The 23,928-nt window shown below is 36.6% G+C and overlaps 1 protein-coding gene across 1 annotated transcript in view; it reads right to left on the bottom strand.

Moving 5' to 3' along the window:
* megf10 (multiple EGF-like-domains 10) overlaps nt 1-23,928 on the bottom strand; it is a 92,890-nt gene that overhangs the window by 58,160 nt on the left and 10,802 nt on the right. Inside the window, 4 exon segments of the mRNA NM_001423788.1 lie at nt 3,810-3,902; nt 8,591-8,691; nt 9,227-9,328; nt 11,415-11,533. Coding sequence (NP_001410717.1) covers nt 3,810-3,902; nt 8,591-8,691; nt 9,227-9,328; nt 11,415-11,521 — 403 coding nt within the window. The 5' untranslated portion in view covers nt 11,522-11,533.

Genomic DNA, 23,928 nt, shown 5'->3' with positions numbered 1-23,928 from the left:
TTGAAAAGGAATTAAACCAGGGGCATTCTTGCTGTGAGGCAACAGCGCTAATCGCTGGCCACCGTGACACACGTTTGAAAGGAGGGAAAGTAGGGCTGGGTGGGGGGGTTTCTTCAAGACAAAGATATTGAGATGAGAAAAGTCTGGTTATTTATAGTGAGTTAAGGATCGTCATTAGCTAAAGTTGGAACAGCTGTGAACAATCATAAGCACGTGATCCTCTCGAAATTTGTTTATAAACTTTACTTCTCAGTGAATCTAGGCAATAAATTTTGGTGCATTTAAATAAAACAAATTTATTAAACATATTTATTTATTCACATAATATTTAAGTCACCAAACATATTTAAATATTGAAAGATAATACAGTTAAATGCAAACAAAATATTGCAAAAAAAATTACAACCTAGTGGCACAGTAGGTAGTGCTGTCGCCTCACAGCAAGAAAGTCGCTGGATTGCAGGTTCGAGCCTGTATATCGGCACTGGTTGTACAGTACACAGCAGATCTCGCAACTCAATCTACAATTAGAGGTATACAAAGTTAGCTTTAGCTCTACTATAAAAGATCTGGGTGCCATATTAGACAGCAATCTAACTTTTGAAAATCATATATCCCATGTCACAAAAACTGCCTTCTTTCATCTGAGAAATATCGCTAAATTACGAAATATGCTATCCATCTCAGATGCAGAAAAGCTAGTCCATGCTTTTATGACTTCGAGGCTGGATTACTGTAATGCTCTATTTGCTGGCTGCCCAGCATCCTCTATTAACAAACTTCAATTAGTACAAAATGCAGCAGCCAGAGTTCTGACCAGGTCTAGTAAATATGATCATATAACTTCAATTTTATCCTCCTTACACTGGCTGCCTGTTAAGTTTCGTATTGAATTTAAAATATTACTTCTCACCTATAAAGCTCTAAATAATCTAGCTCCTGTTTATCTAACCAACCTTCTGTCTCGCTACAATTCAACTCGCTCTTTAAGATCTCAAAATTCAGGGCTTCTGGTAGTACCTAGAATAGCAAAATCGAGTATAGGAGGTCGAGCCTTCTCTTTCATGGCTCCTATACTCTGGAATAGCCTTCCTGATAACGTCCGAGGCTCAGACACACTCTCGCAGTACAAAACTAGATTAAAGACCTATCTGTTTAGTAAAGCATACACTCAATGCATCACCTAGCGGGTTCCACACAGGCTTCTGCATCTTGCTTATATACACTATAAACAGCAGCTACGCTAATTATTCTCTTTATCCTCTATTTTCACCTGGGGATACTCATCCCGAGGTCCTCAGATTATGCAGAGTCACTGATTGGATCCAAGACCAGCGATGAGATGATCCCAAGGTTTCCATATTTGGGACCAGGCCATATCCTGAGCTGCTGCTGCGCTGATGGTCGTGGGGAGTGGAGAACATGAGTCTGATTCCAGTGATGCTCCAGGGACAGACGAGTCTTCACTGAGCCCATCTTCCAGCCTCCACCGCGGTGACTGAAGCTCTGTACATGACTTTTGGCCAGCGGAGAAATTAAAATGGTCGTGCCCAACTGAGTCTGGTTCTCTCAAGGTTTTATTCTTCTTCACTCTCCTATCAGGTGAAGTTTTTTTTCCCTCTCCGCTGTCGCCACTGGCTTGCATGGTTCAGGATTGGTAGAGCTACGCATCGATGAATTTGCTCTTCAGTGTTTGAACTCTCAGTAATGATTTTAAATCACACTGAACTGAGCTAAACTGAACTGAAATGAACTTAAACACTAAAAACTGAACAACACTGTTCCAGTTACTATGACCATTTATGTGAAGCTGCTTTGACACAATCTACATTGTAAAAGCGCTATACAAATAAACGCACACCTCCCACCAGTGCTGATATACAGCCATATCGCACTGCTATATATATATATTCTATATATATATACACTTACAGTATATCAATGCTTTACATGACCCAGTTGAACAAGCAGACCTAAAGGATTTTGATTATGTATGGCTTTTTTATTTACTCAAAGTAAAAAAAATGTAATAAATGTGTAAACTAAACATGCCACAGCAGTCAGTATATAGCAAATACTGTTGGATTAAAGCTTCACTTACCAAAAGTGTAAGGTTTTTTTATTTATCGGTTGACAATATCAAGCATATCAGGGGCAATTTTGTACAGCTAAAAATAATAGGAAGCAAATGGGTCGTTTACGATTTAAAAAAAGATTGATAAAGAAGGCTTAAAAAGTTAAAAACAAAAAGCACTTTTTACTTGTGAATAAAGGATTTGTGGCCAGTAACATTTGAGAATGTTGTGATATTGTGCTGCCCTGGCCTAGATCTGACATCACATGAGCTGAGCCCTGAGGTCATTTCCTGTCTTTCTGGCCAATCATTCCTTTCACTTTGTTTTGCTCTTTGCGGTTTAAGAAAGGCCTTTATTCTCTCAGCCTCAATTCATTGCAGGGTGTTTTGTTGGCATCTTGTGGCCCGGAAAGGCCAGATACAATGAGTCTTCAGAGGGAATTAAAGTCATATCACAGCTGACTGAAACCATACTGCCAATCCTTGTTAATGTACCACTGTAATAAAACCAGAACTAAGATTTGCTATGGTCAACTAATCACGACCAGCCAAGCGTGTTTAGGGCCTGAGGCATGCAAAGACCCGGACCAAACAATAAGAGTTGAAACTCAAGACTCCTGATAGTCTGTCTGCCCATATCGTTCTCCTTTTTTGAAGCTAATTTTGAACTGTGTGTCATGTCTATTTTTCTCATTTCTCTATGACCCTATTATTCAGATACACATCATTTTTGATCTTTCTGATACATTCAGTTGAAGCCAGAATTATTAGTCTCTCTTTGAATTTTTTTTTCTTTTTAAAATATTTGCCAAATTATGTTTAAGAGAGCAAGGAGATTGTCACAGTTTGTCTGATAATATTTTTTTTCTGGAGAAAGTCTTATTTTGTTTTATTTCAGCTTGATTAAAAGCCGTTTTAAATTTTTTTAAAAACATTTTAAAGTAAAAATTTTTAGCCCCTTTAAGCTCTATTTTTTCCGATTGTCTACAGAACAAACTATCGTTATACAATGACTTGCCTAATTAACCTAATTAACCTAGTTAAAAGCAGCTTTTAATTTTTTTAAACAGCATTTTGAGGACAAAATTATTAGCCCCTTTAAGCTATTTTTTTCGACTGTCTGCAGAACAAACCATCGTTATACAATAACTTGCCTAATTACCCTAACCTTCCTGGTTAACCTAATTAACCTAGTTAAGCCTTTAAATGTCACTTTAAGCTGTATAGAAGAATGTCTTGAAAAATATCTAATCAAACAGAACAGAAATTAAAATAAACTATTAAATTAAGAAATTAAACAGAAATTGGGGAAAAAAATAAACAGGGGGGCAAATAATTCAGAGAGATAATAATTCTGACTTCAACTGTAGGTTTCTTCTGTGTTCTCCGGTTTCCCCCACAGTCCAAAGACACTTGGTATAGGTGAAATGAGTAAACCTAATTGGCTGTGAAATTATCTATCACTTAGTTTATTCTATTTGCTATGAGACCAAAAAATGTGTGAAAATGCTGATTATTGAGATTGTGATTACACTTGCTGATTTTGATAAAGTAACAGAGTATCTATATCTGATTTTTTTTCAAAGTTCACATTAAATTTTGAATGGCTTTTGTCACTCGATTAGATTCATGTTTAAAGACACTAAAAATGGAGTTCAGATTAATTATACAAGAGACAAAAAAGAGAGTGTTTGTGAGAGAGAAAGAGATAGGCAGGCACAGCTGCAGAACTTACCGCTGGAGCAGTCAGCCCCTCCCCAGCCCGGCTCACACTGACAGGTGTTGGGGGCCACGCAGCGGCCATGCACACATTTCTCAGCACAGTGGGCTACAGCGAAAACAAGAGAGAGTAAGGTCAGGTTTCAGTCCTTCAATGAGGAGAGAAGCAAACAAACACAAGCAGAAACCACATAAAACCCATGAGATACAGTACAAAGAGACGATGAGTCTAGGAAATCCTGTCTCTTCTGGAAACTTACTGGCCACAAATCCTGTGCTTTATAAGTGTACCTCAAACATCAGATAATCTTATAACTGGTTGTGATTGTCACATATACAGTTAAAGTCAGAATTTTTAGCCCCCTGTTTATTTTTTTCCCCAATTTCTGTTTAACAGAGATTATTTCAACACATTTCTAAACATAATAGTTTTAAATACTTATTTCTAATAACTGATTTATTTTATCTTTGATATGATGGCAGTAAATAATATTTGACTAGATATTTTTCAAGACATTTCTATACAGCTTAAAGTGACATTTAAAGGCTTGACTAGGTTAATAAGGTTAACTAGGCAGGATAGGGTAATTAGGCAAGTTATTGTATAATGATGGTTTGTTCTGTAGACCATCGGAAAAAAAATAGCTTAAAGGGGCTAAAATATTGACCTTAAAATAGCTTTTAAAAAATTAAAAACTGCTTTTTTTCTAGCCGAAATAAAACAAATAAGACTTTCTCCAGAAGAAAAAAATATTATCAAACATACTGTGAAAATGCCCTTGCTCTGTTAAACATCGTTTAGGAAATATTTAAAAAAGAAAATCAAAATCAAAGGGGGGCTAATAATTCTGGCTTCAACTGTGTGTCTTATGTGTGGTGAGATCAATCAGACATTATCACATTATAAGCCTCAGTGCAAAGAACTTTCAAGAGAATGTTAACATTATTCACCAGATACACTCATATCAGTGTGCCAGAATTATCGTGATGGTGAAGTTATCTATCATGATAGAAAGTTAATGTATCCTCGAGTTTAGAAGCATGTGATTACAGTCACATTACTGCAAACATACAAAAGAGTCTTTCAGGCTCAAAAATGTCTTTTTGAGTTGCTATCTATCTATCTATCTATCTATCTATCTATCTATCTATCTATCTATCTATCTATCTATCTATCTATCTATCTATCTATCTATCTATCTATCTATCTATCTATCCATCCATCCATCCATCCATCCATCCATCCATCCATCCATCCATCCATCTATCTATCTATCTATCTATCTATCTATCCATCCATCCATCCATCCATCCATCCATCCATCCATCCATCCATCCATCCGTGTCTTCAAAATTGATTCATTCATGAACAATGAATGTGCATTTCTCCCAACACTATTTACATTTGCACAACAGTAAATGCATTTCTCAAAACAATTAGCACAAACTGCAAAACCTAGTTGATAACCTGCAAAAGCGTGTCACTTGCTCAAAATGGATAGTTCATTCCTCAAAACGCAAGTATTCATGTCAATCAAGTGTCAGTGTCATCAAGATGAAAAGTCCTGACACCATTGTTTATGAACAGGATAGTCAAATGGCTGTCATGTTTTCATTATGACAGTTTACTCTGTATGTTTGTTCCAATGCAAAATAAGTCCGATTTTGGTGACACTTTCTGAAAATTTTCAAGACAGCATTCTATACTATTTGCACAGCTTTTTGAAAACTAAAGTAAAGTTAGACATCACTGCATTTATTGAGTTATTTGAGTAAAATACACTGAATATGTATGTTTCACATTTTACTGCATTTGCTTTTTACAATCGTAATTTATTCACAGCAATGTGCAAAAGAATAAACACACCCTTATTTACAACAAACATAAACTTCCATTGAGTAGAACTGTGCACAACTGTAAACAATATTGCAGTACATATTGGAACTGAACCTACAACATACAGAGGTCTGTAAATCATTGATGAAATTGTTCAATTCAAACAAGAAATTTTCAGGAAAATAATATTTAAATTTTTTATAAAATTAGCTTGACAGTTTTTGACAACTAGTTCAACATTTTTGTATGTAATGACTCAAGTAATGAAATGAGGACTAATAGTTTTATATGGAATGACTATTCAGCATTCACAAGTTTAATTTTGACGTGACATAAGCAAATGATAATGTTATAAAACAACAGGGAGATATATGAAAGCAATTGATGCATGTCCAAAAGCATTTGCAATTTGTTGGAAGGAATGAGAAACTGCTACTACTCTGTAAAAAATAATTCCGTAAAATTTAAGGTAAAAAAACGACAGCTGTGGTTGCCAGTACTTTACCGTTAAAAATACGGTACAAACCGTAAAAGTAATTTTTCATTTTTACTGTAAATTACCGTATTTTATTAATTTATAGAAGTAAAATGCCTGTATTTTGAATGATTAACATTTACACATCTTTTGTTAAACAGTTAGACACGTTAGCACAGCCACATGCAGATGGTGATGAGGAAGTTACATATTGAGCCAATGCTCATCACAATCAACTTTTCCCACAAGCAGAAAAGAGTATCAGCATATAGAAGGTGCTCAGTGTGATTCACACAGCTACTAAACACCAGTATGGTAACACGCATAAAATTTAAGTCATGAAAAAACATTGTTTACCAACATTAGATGTACCATAAATCTCTAATGTTCATAACTGATGGGGAAACAACTAAAAAGATCCATAATAATGTCAACCAAATGCATAATACGTGATGTGCCATGCAGGGAAATCTGGGAAAGTCAATTTACGGTTATTCGCCGTATATATTAAGGAATATCATGGCCATTTTTTACAATGTATGATGTGCACAAATGACTAACTGTTGTGCAAATGTAAATAGTGTTGCGAGAAATGCACCAAAGCGACTGAGAAAAACTGTAATTCTGGACATTTTATTATTCCCTGAATATCAAAATCAACTGTAGGTGCTAGATCTTACTCATATCTGGCACCTAAACTCTGAAACAGCCTTCCTAGCACAGTTCGGGAAGCAGACACACTCTGTCAGTTTAAAACTAGATTACAGTTTTTTTGTTTGCTTTGACCTGGTTAAAGAAACTAGGTTCCACTTCATTTTCATCATCACTATCCCATCAGAGCAGAAGACAGGTCTTGCAAATTTGTAAACCCTTTCTTATTGGGTTGACACATTTCCCCACCATTTTCAAAACAGTTAACACGGATGTCATTCAAGCAGTCCAAACTCCATTGTTTTAGCTATGGTAACCAAACAGAAACCATCAATTCCTAACCATTTGAAACTACCAAGATCATTAGGAATTCATTGAAGCACTGGTTTGGCACTCCTTTACAGAAATCTTCAATTAGTAATCAGTCTGCAAACATTAAAAACGGTGGAAGATCTGTGTTGTTCTGTGCCAGCATGGATGGAGGAAGTTAACAGTGGCTATGTCCTATACTCCCAATAGATTTGACTGTATATTGGTGTACATGTGTTTTCTCTAATTTCCAGTATTTTATTACTTTTGTCTGTTTTGTTTTTTTTAGAGTATTTCTGTTTTCAGCCAGAGTTTGAGTTCAATATAAATTTAATCAAAGCATTTCTTATTCTGGATCCAATACTTTGCAAAAAGGCAAATCTGACAGCCCAAATAGAAAGACAACAAATTTCATTGGCAATAGGCTACAATGGCAAGCAATGGTGCACTGATTCACACTCAGCTCTGTATTTTGTGTTTTTGTTGTCCATTGGGTAGTGATTAATTGAAAGAGCTCATATACTTGTTTGCAAGTTGTGTTGTTTGACGGTAAAACTGGCTTTTGTTGCATATTTTAAATGTTTTGACACTGTTTGTGCAAGCAAAATGTGTCATTTTGACCATGAGTGCTGCTGTTTAGGCCTGTGTGTTAACTGTTTTGAAAATGTGGAGTTTGAGTTGACGGCTGCATCAAAGCAATCAAGAAAAACTGTAAGGACACATCTCTTTGCATTAGCATACACATAAAACACAAATGCTTTTGAAATCCAAATCCTCCAAAGAATTTTTAATCTGCATTATTTAGGGCAACCGGAGCTGGGAACACTTCCCAAAAGACATTATAATTTAAAAAGCATCTGCACTTATGTTAGTTTGTTTTTATTATTCCTGGGGTTTCCATAATCCTGGACCAGGCCGTATCCTGAGCAGCTTCTGTGGTGGTCATGGAGAAGTGGAGAGCATTAGATTGATTTCGGTAAGGCCCCAGTGACAGGCGAGTCAGCATTGATCCAGAAAAGCCAGCTTTTACACCAGCCGGTGACCTCTCCTCCTGCAGCTTCTCCACGATGGACGTCCAGGTTTCTACAGCCTCCGGCGCCTAGACTGAAGCTCTGCAAGTTTGGCCATAGAAGAAATGGTTGTGCCCAGCTGAGCCTGGTTTCTCTCAAGGTTTTTTTTCCCTTCACTTTCATCAATTGGTGAAGTTTTTTCCTCGCCGCTGTCATCACTGGCTTGCATGGTTCGGGACTTGTGGAGCGGCGCATTGATGGATTTGCTCTTCAGTGTTTGGACTTTCAACAGTGAAAATTAAGCCACACTGAACTAAACTAAACTAAACTTCAACTCTGAAAACTGGACTGACACTTCTATGTGAAGCTGCTTTGACACAATCTACACTGTAAAAGCGCTATAGAAAACAAAAATTAATTTAATTAAATTGAAATTATTGGAAAAAGGGACAATGGGTAGAGCTGGCCCAAAAAAGATTAGGAAGAGTCTGTAAAGGTAACAGAGTTATACTCACGAACGCATATATCTCCACTCTCATAGAAACCTGGGCAGCACTGAGACTTGCGTCGATGCATTGTCTTCTCACCTCTGCGATAGGCCGTTCTGTAACTTACTCTAAAATAAAGGAAAACATCATTACTGATTTATAAACAGTATTTATCCACAGGACATTCTATTATACAGGTGTTCTATTATACTGATATTTACAGTTGAAGTCAGAATTATTAGCCCTCCTTTGATTTGTTTTCGGTTTTTTAAATATTTCCCAAATTATGTTTAACAGAGCAAGGAAATTTTTACAGTATGTCTGATAAATTTTTTTCTTCTGGAGAAAGTCTTATTTGTTTTATTTCAGCTATAATGTAAGAAGTTATGAATTTTTTAAACACCCATTTAAGGTCAAAATTATTAGCCCCTTTCAGCTATTTTTTTTTCGATAGTCTACAGAACAAACCATCGTTATACAAAACGAGAAATGAGTTATTAAAACTATTATGCTTGGAAATGTGTGGGGAAAAAACTTCTCTCTGTTAAACAGAAATTGGGGGGAAAAAAATAAACAAGGGGTCTAATAATTCAGGGGGCTAATAATACTGACTTCAACTGTATATAAACAACATCTACAGCAAGTGTTGTAAACCCCACACACCTGTGCTGAGTGCATTTGAACCAGTTGAGGATGTCCGTGCAGCTGGTGTAGTAGATTTGATCAAACGGATGAGCGTACGTCTCCTGCACGGTCACTGAGTAACTGAAGAAGACACACATACACACACATACACACACACACACACATGAAAGCTGCGTCTCTAATATGTCTGTGTGGTCTCATTACTTAGCCAACACTAATGGCTAATGAGAACAGCAGTTCTGTGCAGTTATCTGTGTATAAAAAAGGATGCTGCTGACAAACTACAGACATAGTGTCACATGGTCGTCGTGTGTGGGCTACCACTGCTATGAAATGCATGGGGAAAATAAATCAATAGAGTAAACTGTTTACTCTCAACCAGCTCTAATGTAGATCTTAAGACACCTGTCCGTGGATATTTGTGTGCTGTATTTTAGATATTCAGATACGCATCGACTTCACAAATTCCTGCTCCTACAATAAAACAGTAAAGAGCATCAAAAAGCTCTTTGTTTGTTTGGGAACAGTTGTGCCTGTTGGCTGTTTTCATTGCCATTTAGGCGACATTCAATAGTAAAAAGAACTTTACTCTTCTATAAATAAGAAATATCAGTAAAAATAACTGTCACACTGTACAATAAGGTTTATTAGTTAATGTTAATTAATGCATTTACTAACATGAACAAACAATGAATAATACATTTAGTACTGTATTTGTTTATGTTAGTTAACGTTAGTTAATGAAAATACAGTAATTCATTGTTAGTTCATCTTAACTCATGGTGCATTAACTAATGTTAACAAGCACGGACTTGGATGTTATTAGTGCATTAGTAAATGTTTAATTATGATTAATAAATGCTGTACATGTGTTGTTCATGATCAGTTCATGTTAGTAAATGCATTAACTAATGAATCTTATTGTAAAGTGTTAACAAAATAACAACAGTTGGATCCAATATTTTTTCAGTAGTGCTTTGACGTAAAGACAGGCTTTTCAAGCAAGTTTTTCTCATGGTGTTCATCTATCTGAGTGCTTTTAAGAAATTTTAAAAATGTTCATATATTTTTTTTCCATGGCAGTTTAAGTACAGCAAATAACCCAGGATGCTGTGAACGTTCCTGAGAAATCTTGGACAAATACATTAGACTCATTTGGCCGTACGGTCACACATTCTCTGGTTTAGGAAACTCTTCCACAGCACACAGCTGTTCCCACACATTACGAGTGAAAGTGAATCTAGCTGGGAAGAAAACTCCATCTTTGTTCTTTTCAATCGCCTTTAATGGATTTCCGAGCTTTTCCCTAATTTGGCCACAGACATCTACTGCCTGTTAACACTGAGTGCGCAAGTGAATGCGAGTCTGTAGATGTATTTGGTCCTCTAAGCTGAAGGAAATCGCCTTCTTGAGCAGGTGATTTTCATTGCAATGGTCTTTATAAATATTTTTGTGATAACATTACACCATAGTGAAACCTAACCTAGTTTTTATATGTTTTTTTCAAAGACATGTTAACAGACTGCCTAAAAAAATGGGTGTTCAGTTCTTTTACTCATGCATTGTCATAATGCAAACAAGTGTGTTTAGTGATTTGAAAATCAGTGTGTGTGATGTTTTGCAAAGAATGTGAAGCTGACAATGTGCTTACAGTCATGCAGATCTAGCCATGTGTTTGGCTCAAGTAATGTAATGTAGAGTAATGTTTTGCTAGTTGTGGGAAAAGTTTAATTTTAGTGTGTAAGCAATCGTAAAAAAAAAACTGCAAGTAGTCACAATATAATTATACATTAACATATTATGAGTTCATGATGGTTAAATTAAGCATAAACTAATGTGGTAATTAAAACAGTAATTAACAAACAATAATGTACTAGCAAGTAATTAGGGTAGCCATTATTCACACATGAACTCATGTGACTCATAAAGCTAGTTTATGATTAGCGCATGCATAAACTCATGCTTCATAGTAAAGTAATGTTTAGTTGACATATTAACACATCATTATTCATGTACTGTTTTTGTATAGTTGTGTAAATTGCTTCCTTGTCCTCATTTGTAAGTTGCTTTGGATAAAAGCGTCTGCTAAATGACTAAATGTAAATGTAAAGTGTTACAATTAATTGTAACGACAAAAACTTCTAGGTAACTGCAAAAAAGGCAGTGTTTGTGTTTGTGTGTGTGTGCGTGCGTGTGTGTTTCTTACCTTTCCCAGTGACTGCAGACATTAGGGTCATCCAGGTTGAGTGATGATGTCAGAGCAACCAAACAGCATGACACAGCCAATAGAAGAGGACCACAGGATGACATCATTTCAGGAAACACCTTCACACAAACCCAAAAATACATACAATATAACTTTTTTAATGTAGTCTGTGGCCAGTCTGTGGATACTATTGTCCTGCACAAGAATATTATGGATATTATCCATAATATCATATCATATATCCATACTATTAATGATCTTCATTATTGACATTCTGTGTAGTATCTATCAAAACGCTACATCAAGTCATTCAGCAGAACTTCAAAATTTGATTATTGTGATAAGTGGGATGTTCCAATATTGCTTTTTTTTTGGAAGTATAATTTTGGAAACTCTTTAAACTGGTCTAGTTAATGTATAAATAAGCTGATCAATGCTAATAAAATCAGTACACTCTAAAAACGTTGACTTATTCATTTACTGCAATGATTGAGTTAAAAATATTTGGTGCTTTATTGGGTTATTTTTAACCTTTATTGGGTTATTTATAGGGCTGCAACTAACGATTATTTTAATAATCGATTTATCTGTCAATTATTTTTTCTATTAATCTGATTTTAAAAAAAGCTAGGAAAAGCATTTACTTTCAACCCTTTATTTAAAAAAGCTCATCCCTGAGCTGTTAGAAAAGTTTTCTGCAGTGCAGCTATACATGAAAACAGATGAAAAATAAAAGATCCAAAGAAGGTGAGTGAATAAAAATGTGTCTTTAGTCTTGCAATGCAAAGTAACTCTACTACCACTGCTTTACTGCTGTTATTAACCCTTTCACTGTTGAGTTTAAAAGATTCTATCTGGCCTGGGAGTCAGTTTTTTAGAACATTCACCCTTAATGTTTCCGTGGTGACGCATCACATTTGTCCCGTGATACACCGCAGCCACACCAGTGATGTATGACAGATGTATCCCTTTAATTTAGTTTTTTTCTGTTTTAATTAAACATATTCACATGCTTGCTCATCATGTCATCAACAACCTGATATTCCAATTCACTAAATGTGTAAGTGATCGTGATCTATAACGTGAGATAGACGTCTCCATGTTTACTTGCGGCCACTGCCTCATTCATAAAAAGCAAAACATGCAGGATTCAGCAGGTACATTCATAAGTTACTCCCAAAATACATGCAAGTAAGTGGCTGGTGAACTTAGAGAAGCGTAGATTCAGCTTTATAGTTACTTTACTATGCGTAATGTGTATCTGATATGAATAAAACACATCAGCAAATTATATTTGAATGGATTGTTAGACTTCCATGTGTGTTTTACAACTTTAAATGTATTGTTTTACTAGTACTTGTGTGTATTTACATATCTAAAACATAAATGGAGTATTAGGTGGTTAAAACGCTGCATAATTGTGACACGTCAGTTGAGTTGGTTTTGTTTTCGGAAAAAAAAAAACGAAAAAAAAGAAGCACTTTTCCGATGGTCCCTTACTGAGAGCTTGGTTCAGCGTGACCCCTCTCTGCCTCAGCGCAAATTGCGACTGCTTAAGTGGAGCAGGGCTTGTAATATCGAGCGAAAAAAAAGAAAAAGACAGCTGTGGAACATAACCTGCTTTGTCTTTTTGTAGGAAACACAGTTTAGCTCTTTTTAGGGAAGAGGTTTTTTGAGTGAATGTCGTCTGCCACTGAGTGTGTCAGGAATACCGAAAACAAACCAATTTAACCCCGCTGTCTTTCTCTGACTTAGTGCCAGACACAACCAGCACCAGGGACTTTACGGTTCCCACTTCAAAACGAAACAAAAGTAGGATTCTGTAGTGATTCTTCCGCATCATCCCTGTCACAACAAATTGATAATGAAATTCGTTGCCAACGCTTTTAGTAATCGATTTTTATCGATTAAATCGATTTAAAAAATAAAATATGGCATGAAATAAAAAATAAAATATTTATGATATATTTATGTAAACGTCAATAAAAACACAAAAAGAAAATATTTATGATATGGCAACATATCATAAAGTACCTTAAAAAAAGAAAATTTTCCATTTTTTACAGCACTTCAAGATAAGTTATTTCAAGAAAAGAAAAACAGTCAAATATTATTTTTTATAGATTAATCATAATGCGTGCAGTAGAGGATTAGTTCAATATCCTGTCCTTGTGTCTTTATTGTATTGTTATTGCACATAACAAATTTTTCAACGCAATTTTGTGGCAATTCGTAAGTTATTGATTTAGTGGCTTATTTGTATGAATTCATACGATCTAATTCATACAATTTAGTACAATTTGCTCATCATCCAATGACGGTTGGGGTTAGGGGTCGGGTGCCATGGCTTCTTTTTAAAAATCGTACATTTTCGTACGACTGAATGACTGAACTCGAATTCATAGGAATTAGCCACTAAACTGACAAAACGTAAAATGCTTACGTTTACTCATGAGATCAGGCTGCATTTTTCAGTGTTTTTGTTTGTATTGTTTGATTTTTTACCAAAATGTCTTTTAAATGTAATGTCTTCATCTCCTTTAGAAATATATAATATATTTATTAGGAAAAATAAATACTTTTTTACTGTCTGTTTGTATATTGAACTAACTAATTATTGTTAGTTCATATTGTATATTGAACTAATTTTGCTATTTAAACCTGTTAAAAGAGAACTTCTTCAACTCACTCAAATCACTTTGATTGTCACATCATCAGCAGTATGTGTGCTATGATAAGTGAAAAGCTTAGGTTATTGCTCCAGACAGTGCAAAAACAATGACATACTCCAAAACAATATACTATTAACAGTAAATGCCAAGTTCTTGTACTTGTAAAATCATTTACTAAGTGAAGTTTGTTTATAAACTAATTTCGAGAGGATCACGTGCTTATGATTTATCACGGCCGGTCTCGTATTAGCTAATCATTATCTTCCAATCATATGAGCCCTAAGCTACTATAAAGAACCACAGTTTTCAGTCCACATTATCTTCGTTTGGAAGAAACCCCCCTTCCTCCCCAATTCTCCTCCTTGACATTGATTGGGCGGCACGGTGGCCCAGTGGTTAGCACTGAGAGCCTCACAGCAAGAACACCACCGGCCTAATTTCGCCTAGCTGGTGGGAGTTTCTGTGAGGAGTTCGTATGTTCTCCTGTTCAATCTGTTCAATTTACCCCTGTTCAATCTTTGTTGAACGATTTTTAACAACAAAAAAAATCACTGCTTAGATAAGTCAATAAAATAAAAGAAAGAAAACATCAAACAAACAATCAATCAAACAAACAATAATAACGTGTGGCTGAGGTAACAGAAACCAGAGAGAAAGAGAATTGCAAAGAAAGTTTGTGAAATTGAGTAGCAATGGGTGTGGATTGTATGGGTGTATGAATGAATGTAAATGACCTAAATAACTGACCCGGCAAACAACGCTGATTCTGTACAGGTCCACCTTGGCTTTCGATCCCCATAAGATCCTGCAGACCCCTCGCACTTAATCGCTCGTGTAGTTTTTCTGGTCAGCCTGTCCACCATCACTTTTACACCACAGTATTTATCGCCACACCTCCATCTTCAAAGCCAACAGCTCTTCACCTTTTGCATCTTTTTTTGTTTCTCGTCTTTTTCTCTCCCCACAATTTCACCACCAACACACGAATAAAAAAAAACAGCAAAGAAAACAGCAACTCCAACAGCAGCAACCACAACAACAACAACAGCCACCCTGAGCAACCCTCAATACCACCTTTTATGGTCTCCTATTGTGTACCTGCCCTTCCGCTTCCTCCCGACCCCGGAAATAAGGTTTTGGAAGCTCGAGGGAGAGCAGAACAAAGCAGCGCCTCCTAGTGGCACTTTGAGAAAATGGGAGAGCATTTTATTCGCCACACCGTGTTCGCGTGGGTTTTCCCCGGGCTCTCCGGTTTCCTCCCACCATCTAAAGACATACATCCTGCTTAAGAACCAAGCACGCTTTAGCCCCCTTCTAAGATTTTCCCTTAGCTATCGCAGTCGGGGAGTTCTGAGATCCACCAAGCTCAGGCTCCCCTCTAGCTCTGCGAACGAGGGGGAGCCCCGGGCTCGAGGATCCCTTGAGCTCGGGGCTCTCTCCCATGACAGCATGCCAAACAAGCTTTGATAGATCATTGGCTAAGTGTGAACTCTTGAACTATTTTAATCTTTTTCATATACTGTAACTACAGCTACACTTTTTAGAAGGCTGTTTAAGAGTTAGAATGATACTGCAAAACACTGCTAGCAACATATAATACCTTAGCTTCCCTCCATTTTTAAAAATGTGCATAAAACAAAGCAAATCATTTGGTTTAAAACGTATGTGCACTGGACAGTCTTCTATAGTTTAGAGTGTCGTGCTGAACTCTGCAAAATATCCTGCTGACTGCTTTATAGACATCAATGTCTTGGTGTCACTCTGACTGACGAAGATTGAATCATGTATCTTGTTGTGTGTGATCAACAGTTGCATCACAATATAGATACTTTAGAAATTAGAAAGGAATAAAACCGATTTTACACATCAGAGGTACTTTTTAGCTTTAGCATTTAACAATGTGTGTCAAAGCAAAGCAAATGTTTTCACATTTGGGGGATTTGATGATTTAACAACAAGCTTCCTGAAGATACAATATAAGTACAAATCACACACTCCTTTACAACTCAGTTATTGTGTGCATATATAATCCACAAATACCATCCAGATGGGCATACTCTGCATTTCACAACAAATTTGTGGACCGTGAGAGATTTGGGAGAGTTCTGTTATCACCCTGCAGAGATGCAAAGCTGTGAGAAATCACATGTGCACACAAACACATCATTTCCCATGGTAGCCCTGAAAGAAAGCTCAGTAATGGACATCCTGGTCTTGTAGTAGCTGCTTTTAGGAGGATCGGCTGCCAGCAGTGACATTTGTAGCTATTAAACAGATCTGAACTAAACTGAATTGAACTTCTATATTGATATTTATACTAAACTAAACTGAAGTTTAAATTGATTTATATTGAAATGTTTTCTAAAATATAAATATTTACACCAGGATTCCACCACTACTCTCCTACCTGTCTGACTTGTTGGAATGCTCCACAATCTGAAATATTGTCATGGCTTTTTATTGATGGCTGTGTCTAATCTTTGGCACAAGTTTTATTGTAAAAAAAAAAAAAAAAAAAAAAGTGCAATAGAAATAATGATTTAATTACATTGAATTGAATTGAACTGAATTGGTTAAAGACTAGTTTGATCATTAAGTTGTTACTGTGGTGTTTAAAATAGTGTTGGTGTGTTGATTATTTAGTGCAGGGGTCAACAATCTCGGTCCTGAAGGGCCGGTGTCCCTGCAGGGTTTAGCTCCAACCTTCTCTATACACCTGCCTGGATGTTTCAATTATAGACTGACTTCATGCGGCCGCCATTTTCTAAAGCGAAATCGAGGCTGCGGTGGAATGATTGGGAGTTACATTGGAATGTTCTGTAACTGGCTATATATCCTATCAGCGAAGATAAAGTGACACAAACTTATCATTTCTCCGCCTTCCGGGTGACCCGAAGGTCCGTTCTGAATGAATGGTGAAAATAAAAAGGGATATCAGAGCTCATTTTCAGCTAAGTTAAGGGAAATGGCACTAGTTAGCTAACGTTTTCCTTTTCAAACACACGTTTTAGATGCCATTCATCAAACTGGAGTTAATGAACTGATTCTTTCACTATATTAGACTTGTCACGATACTGAATTAAAAGAAAAACCGGCAATTTCGCTCTAAGATTTAAGGCAATGTTGATGGCTTTCTTAAAACAGTGCTGATTTGCCATTGTGTTCACGTGTTTAACAGAAATGATTGTGATTGGCCGAGAAGGTCATCAGTTCACCCACCACTGTATACTGACACAAACACAGACGAGCCGAGCGATCTGAAGTAAATATTTCAACCCAGGCTCATTCTGAAAACGTAGTCCAGCGGACGTTTCTGGAGAACGCAGAATACATCCCGGAAGGTACGTATTTGTGCAGTTTTTGCGAATCCGTGAGAGGCCGCTGTGTGTGCTTTTTCGTACCTCGAACGTCTCTCGCGAGTTCCGTTCGCGCCCGCGCTCTTCTCGCGTCAACCCACCAGAGGCCGCTGTCTGACTGACCGAATGATTGACTGCGCGACCAGCCAATCGGCTGACCCACTCTCCTCCTTCCCATTAACCCAACCAGTTTTACCGATTGACCCTCCCACCCGCTCACTTCCCTAAACCCGAGCAACAATTTAGAAAAGCTGTCTAGAAAAAGAAAAACCCTCGTCTGTTTTTCGGATTTTACAGCGTTCTCACCCTGTTATGAACTCGTTCACTTTATTTTTTGGATTCTGTTTTTGTCTTAGCTGGTTTTTGGAACTGCTCTTCCCCGGACTTGAACTCGGACGCCTTTGTCAACTCCTCCTCTCTGCATATGAAGTCCACCGCCGCACACAATGAGCTGACCGGACAAACTGACTGCAGCGGGAAAGCACACGGAGGTAAGCGGTCAGCCAGCAAGTGAGAAAGGGAACGGCGTCACACTGCCCGGTAGCGTTCGCTTTAAAAAATAGAATGCAGCCATACGTACCTCCCTGGACGTATTTCGCGGTCTCCAGAAACGTCCGCTGGACTACGTTTTCAGAATGAGCCTGGGTTGCAATATTTATTTTATTTATCCATATTTAAGTAATGTTTACACCATTTCTGCATTTTGAAATCTTGAAATGAAATGTTTACAGTGCTGGTCCTATACTTCCGGGTTTCTTCCCACCGCAGCCTCGCTTTGGTTCTTTAAAATGGCGGCCACATGAAATAAGCATATACCTTGTAAGACCTTGATTAACTTGTTCAGGTGTGTTTGATTAGGGTTGGAGCTAAAATATGCAGGACACCGGCCCTCCAGAAACAAGTTTGTTGACCACTGATTTAGTGTTTCACTAAAAGAGGATTCAAATAATGTGGTGTGTTTGCTGACAGCAGCACATTCATGAGAAACCTCCACAGAGTCGATTTTGGGGTTTAAAAAATATAATACATCTGAGACCAACAGTTTATACCAGGCACTAAATGTTGGCTATTAATGGAGTTTGCTCAAGACAGTTGAAGAACAGCACAGAAACGAGACACCTGTCTGTTAGAGAGCCTGTGACTGCATTTGAAACAGCAGGGGAGAACATTAGGCCATCCCTGGAGTTTTACAGTAGTTTATACCACCTACTGGCTACACATCAATCTCTCTAAGATTACCAGTGAAGAAAGCGATGAATGGGGGACACAGTTTCAAGTAGCTCACCCACAGAGATCATAATGTTTGTATACCACTTTTAAACAAAGCAGTGTATCAGTAATAGAAGATTCATATTTGTGAGCATTCAAATGACACGAGTTTTGTTGTCTTGGTGTCTGTAATAACATTCCAGCAGCATAGTGTACTGTACTGTAACTGTAAGGAGGGTGTACATTGAACTAAAAGCGGTGCTCTCTGAAAGCATGGCTCATTAATGGTGTTTGCAGGAGGCTAATGGAAGTACCAGTGCTGCCAAACATCAGTTTCACTGGGCTAATGCAACACAGCTGCACTCACAAAACTCTCAACAACTGTTGAAGTACACAAACAAGAGCGTTGCTGTGGTTTGAGACGGCCATACGCAACAGGCGCCTGAGGGGGGATTCCGACAGCTTTGAAAGCTGCTTAACTAAAATTCTGTCCATTTAGGTGAACACTTCATAGTCATTTCACCATAAAAGCCATCAAGAATAAAATTACTGAACAATATACCGTAACATTTTATAGATACATGATATTTGTAGGGGCGAAGCAGTGGCGCAGTAGGTAGTGCTGTCGCCTCACAGCAAGAAGGTCGCTGGTTCAAGCCTCGGCACAGTTGGTGTTTCTGTGTGGAGTTTGCATGTTCTCCCTGTGTTCGCATGTGTTTCCTCCGGGTGCTCCAGTTTCCCCCAAAGTCCAAAGACAAGAAAATTAATGAATAATATTTGTATTTTTTTCAACATTTACATTTTTTTTTTAATTTAAATCTTTAATTAAAAAATACACACAGAGAACACTTCAAATATCAGGTTGAAGCACTTAATTAATGATATGAAAAATCAGCTAGCACAACTTCCCTGTTGAAACTGAGGGGGAAAGATTATTTAGAAAAAAATGATTATTATAAATAAATCCCTCTCTGCCATGTACTCAGAGGAAACCAGAATTTTAAATATGAATATCATCATGATGCTCATTTCTGATCTGAGCTCAATTATAGCTTGCAAACTCAGGAAGCAACATGTGGAAGTTTCAACCAACTAAAGTCTAATCAAACATAAGCTCATTATACACAGTGTTTGTCAGTGGTATTGGTTGGTACTTGCAATTTCAGAAAACTGGGTAACTTTTCAAAGTTACTCAGTTAGGCTTTTTTGTTAGAAAGTAAAAATTAAGAAGAATTAAGCTTATTTTAAATGTTTTTTAAAAATGTAATACCTTTTTTGGTAACACTTTATAATATCTACACACTATGAATCATTTATTGAGCATTAGCAAATAGTGAATTCATTATATGTTAAGCATTAACTCTACACAATAGTAGTAAAGCAGTTTATAAATATAGCTACAAATGCTGTACTCTTGACTTACAAGCACATATATAATGTGCTTAATAATTGTATTTTCATACTTTGTTAATGATTATTTTTTCATTAACTATTGTAGTTATTTAAGCCTAGTTGGTGCTATTTAAAGATAATTAAAAATGCATAAGTAAATGATTATGATCTAATAAAATTAACATTTACATATATTTTATTCAGGCATATACTGATAGTTAATTTGTTTGTTAATAAATGCTTTATTAACTCAACTTCATCCAGTTTTGTGACCTAATCTAAAGTGAGGATTATTTATAGTTTATAAATCCCTTATAAATGACAATTAACTTCTAAATATTATATTCTAAAAAGGAAAAAAAAAGAAAATAAATGACTTTAATTGTTTCTATTTATTGTAAGATACACAAATATAACAGTATCAAATGAAAAATAAATCTTTGCAATCTTAACTAAAATAAAATTGGTTGCAGCAAGAACAAGTGAAACAGCCAATCAGAGATGGGGGTAGGCGGAGCAAGCACAGAAGTGGACTATAGGTGACAGGAAGAAACACATGACGAGACACAAAAATAAACAATAAAATAACCAAATAAGTGCTGGCATGTGTTCGATGATAAATACAGACTGTGGAATGTATTGTTAACAGACATATTCTGTAGATTGAATTTATGAATGTAAAATGTTAAAAACAGTAGATTACTGGCAACCATAGCTGCCAGTATTTTTCATAAAAACATGAATGAAAGAAAAAACAGCAAAAGTTTTTGTGTCACCATTGATGAGGATAGTAGCATCTGTGTTCAAGTCCAAGATGAACAAAGAGTATCTGATGTTGTGCTGCATCTTCTTTTGTTTAAAGGTAACTGTATTGTTACTAATGCACTGAAAATCTGTTTGTTAATTGCAATCACACATGAACACATTTACGCATCTAATGACTTTACATTTTTGTGCACTAAGCTACGATTTTGTAAATTGAACATTGTATCAGTTCATGAAATACGGTTCTTTTCCGTAAATTTAAACAGTTTTATAAAACTTCCGTTTTTTTTTACGGAAAAATTCTCGCAACACTTTCATAGATGTTCTATAAACTCTGAGTGTTCATTTTAACTTCAAGTAAGTTAAATCTACTATCTAAAATTTGCAGTGTGTCACATTCCTGTACAGTTTAAACTTCGCTAAATAACATTAAAATGTTGCAATATAATATATGGTTAATTATAATATTGTTGTTGTTTTATCCTATTTGATGTAATTCTATTTATTTCTAATTGTATTCTGACACTACTGTTATTTGGCAATGTTTAAAGTTTACAGTAATTAAATTTTCTAGATAAGATTGTTAACATTTACTGTTCATTTGATACTGAGCCTTTAATTATTGTCATTTATAATGGATTTACAAAGCATAAACAGTCCTCACTTTAGATTAGGTAACAAAACTGCATGAAGTTGAGTTAATAAAGCATTTATTAACAGAAATTAGTATAAGAGTGAATAATAATAATACATAATTGTTGATTTGAATAGTTTATTAATCATTTACTAACTTATTCTGAATGAGTCTAAAAGCCACTAACTACTCTTAAACACAAATGGTTTGTATATAATGCGATATTGAATTTAGTAATGAACAATTTGTAAATAACAAAGTATGAAAATACAATTATTAAGGACATTTTAAATGTGCTTAAAAGTCAAGAATAGAGCGATTAGAGCTGTGTTTACAAACTGCTTATTAATGTCTATTAATGCTTAACAGATAATGAGTTCACTATTTGCTAGTGCTTAATAAATAAATTATAATATTAAATATTATAATACATAATAAAGTGTAACCAATGTTTTTTGGAATAAATGTTTTAAAATAATGCCTTGGGTTCTGGTTCAGAGACCACAGGATTTCATCTCTTGTTATTCGCAGATGATGTTGTTCTGTTGGCTTCATCGAACATGGACCTTCAGCATGCACTGGGGCGGTTTGCTGCCGAGTGTGATGCAGCTTGGATGAGAATCAGCACCTCCAAGTCTAAGGCCATGGGGCTTCACCGGAAAAAGGTGGTTTGCCATCTCCAGGTTGGAGGAAAGTCCTTAACCCAGGTGGAGGGGTTCAAGTATCTTGGGGTTTTGTTCACAAGTGAGGGAAGGATGGAACGTGAGATTGACAGGGGGATTGGTGCAGCGGCTGCGCTAGCAGTAATCCGGTCGATGCACCAGTCCATTGTGGTAAAGAAGGAGCTGAGCCAAAAGGCAAAGCTCACGATTTACAGATCAATCTACATTCCTACTCTCACCTATGGTCATGAGCTTTGGGCCATGACCGAAAAAGAGGCTGAAATGAGTTTTCTTCGTAGGGTGGCAGGGTGCACCCTTATAGACAGGGTGAGGAGCTCTTGTCACCCGGGAGGGGCTTGGAGTAGAGCCACTGCTCCTCCACATCGAGAGAAGTCAGCTGAGGTAGCTCGCCTGGGAATCCCTCAGGACCCCCCGGAGGAGCTGGAAGAAGTGTCTGGAGAGAGGAAAGTCTGGGGTTCTCTCTTAAGACTGCTGCCCCAGCTACCCGGCCCCGGATAAGCAGATGAAAATGATGATGAAAATAAATTAGAAGTAGCCAACTTATAGTTAAACTAAAATCAAATTTCTTGTCATCACTTATTCACCCTTCACTTGTTCAAAACCTCTTTGAGTTATGTTGAACACTAAAAAGGACATTTTGAAAAACTCTGGTTGCTGAGACTCATTGACATCAATAGTCATTTTCTAAATGAAATAGTCACTATGGAAGTCAGAGGGTTCCTGCAATCTTCAGATAATCTACTTTTGTTTTCAACAGAAAAAAATCTCATAAAGATTTAAAACCACAGAAATGATAAGGCAATTTTCTTTTTTTGGGGGGGGGGTAAACTTATCCATTAGTTTTCCTTCAAGTTAGTCCCTGATTTACCAGGGGTCAATACAGCGGAACAAACCGGCAACATCTTTGGCATATGTTTTACGCAGCAAATGCTCTTCCAGCTGCAACCCAGCACTGGGAAACACCAAAACTCTCACTTATTCACACAGACATTTATACACCATGACCAAATTAGTTAATCCAATTCACCAACACTACATGTCTTTGGACAGTGGTGAAAAACCGGAGCACTTGGAGGAAACCCACGAGAAATTTTTGGGTGAGCTATCCCTTTAAAATTTGGATTTTAATTTGTAACACATAACATACACATAAAAATGAATGTAGTATTCCACATGGTATCAAAAAATTATCACTGCAGACATTTAAAGAATGTTTTGAATACCAATAATATGTCTCTAGAACATAATAAAAATGTCTAATTACATTAATTTCAGTGTTTAAGACACTTCAGTTATTGAATGCTACTGTGAACCAAGATCTCACTGAACCTTTACAACAGTTCAGGTATTCATTTTGGTGTTTGACGACTCCGCAACATTTTAGTTCAATGCGGTCTTGCAGTCAGTAAAGTCATTGAGTATTGAAAGTGTGACACTACTCTGGGGGCTCATGAATGACTCCATGTGAAGTGTGTTGTCTAAACTGTCTCTTGCTAAGTTGATGGAAACAGGTGTTAAGAGCCACGTTGCGAGACGCCCTCAGTGACCGCAGAAATCACACTCATTCACAGATTCATTCATCTGGAGCAGCACGTTCAGGAATTAATCCAGTATTTGAATATACCAAAGTGTACAGATGTTACTGCTGTGAGCTAAATTTGATATTATGAGCAAACGTTTTGTCCATCATCTGATTAGCTCTGCACATTAAGCCCTGGGGTGATGTGGGTGAAGTGGGGGAGCTTGTGGCAGGAAATGAGTGTTGTGTCTACCAGTTTCATACATGTGTAGTGCCACTTTAGA

The sequence above is a fragment of the Danio rerio genome, chromosome 10, assembly GCF_052040795.2.
Source record: "Danio rerio strain M-AB ecotype USA chromosome 10, GRCz13ab, whole genome shotgun sequence".
NCBI lineage: Eukaryota > Metazoa > Chordata > Actinopteri > Cypriniformes > Danionidae > Danio > Danio rerio.
Note: the sequence above shows the minus strand (reverse complement) of the source record. Positions and strands in the feature narration are given on the sequence as shown.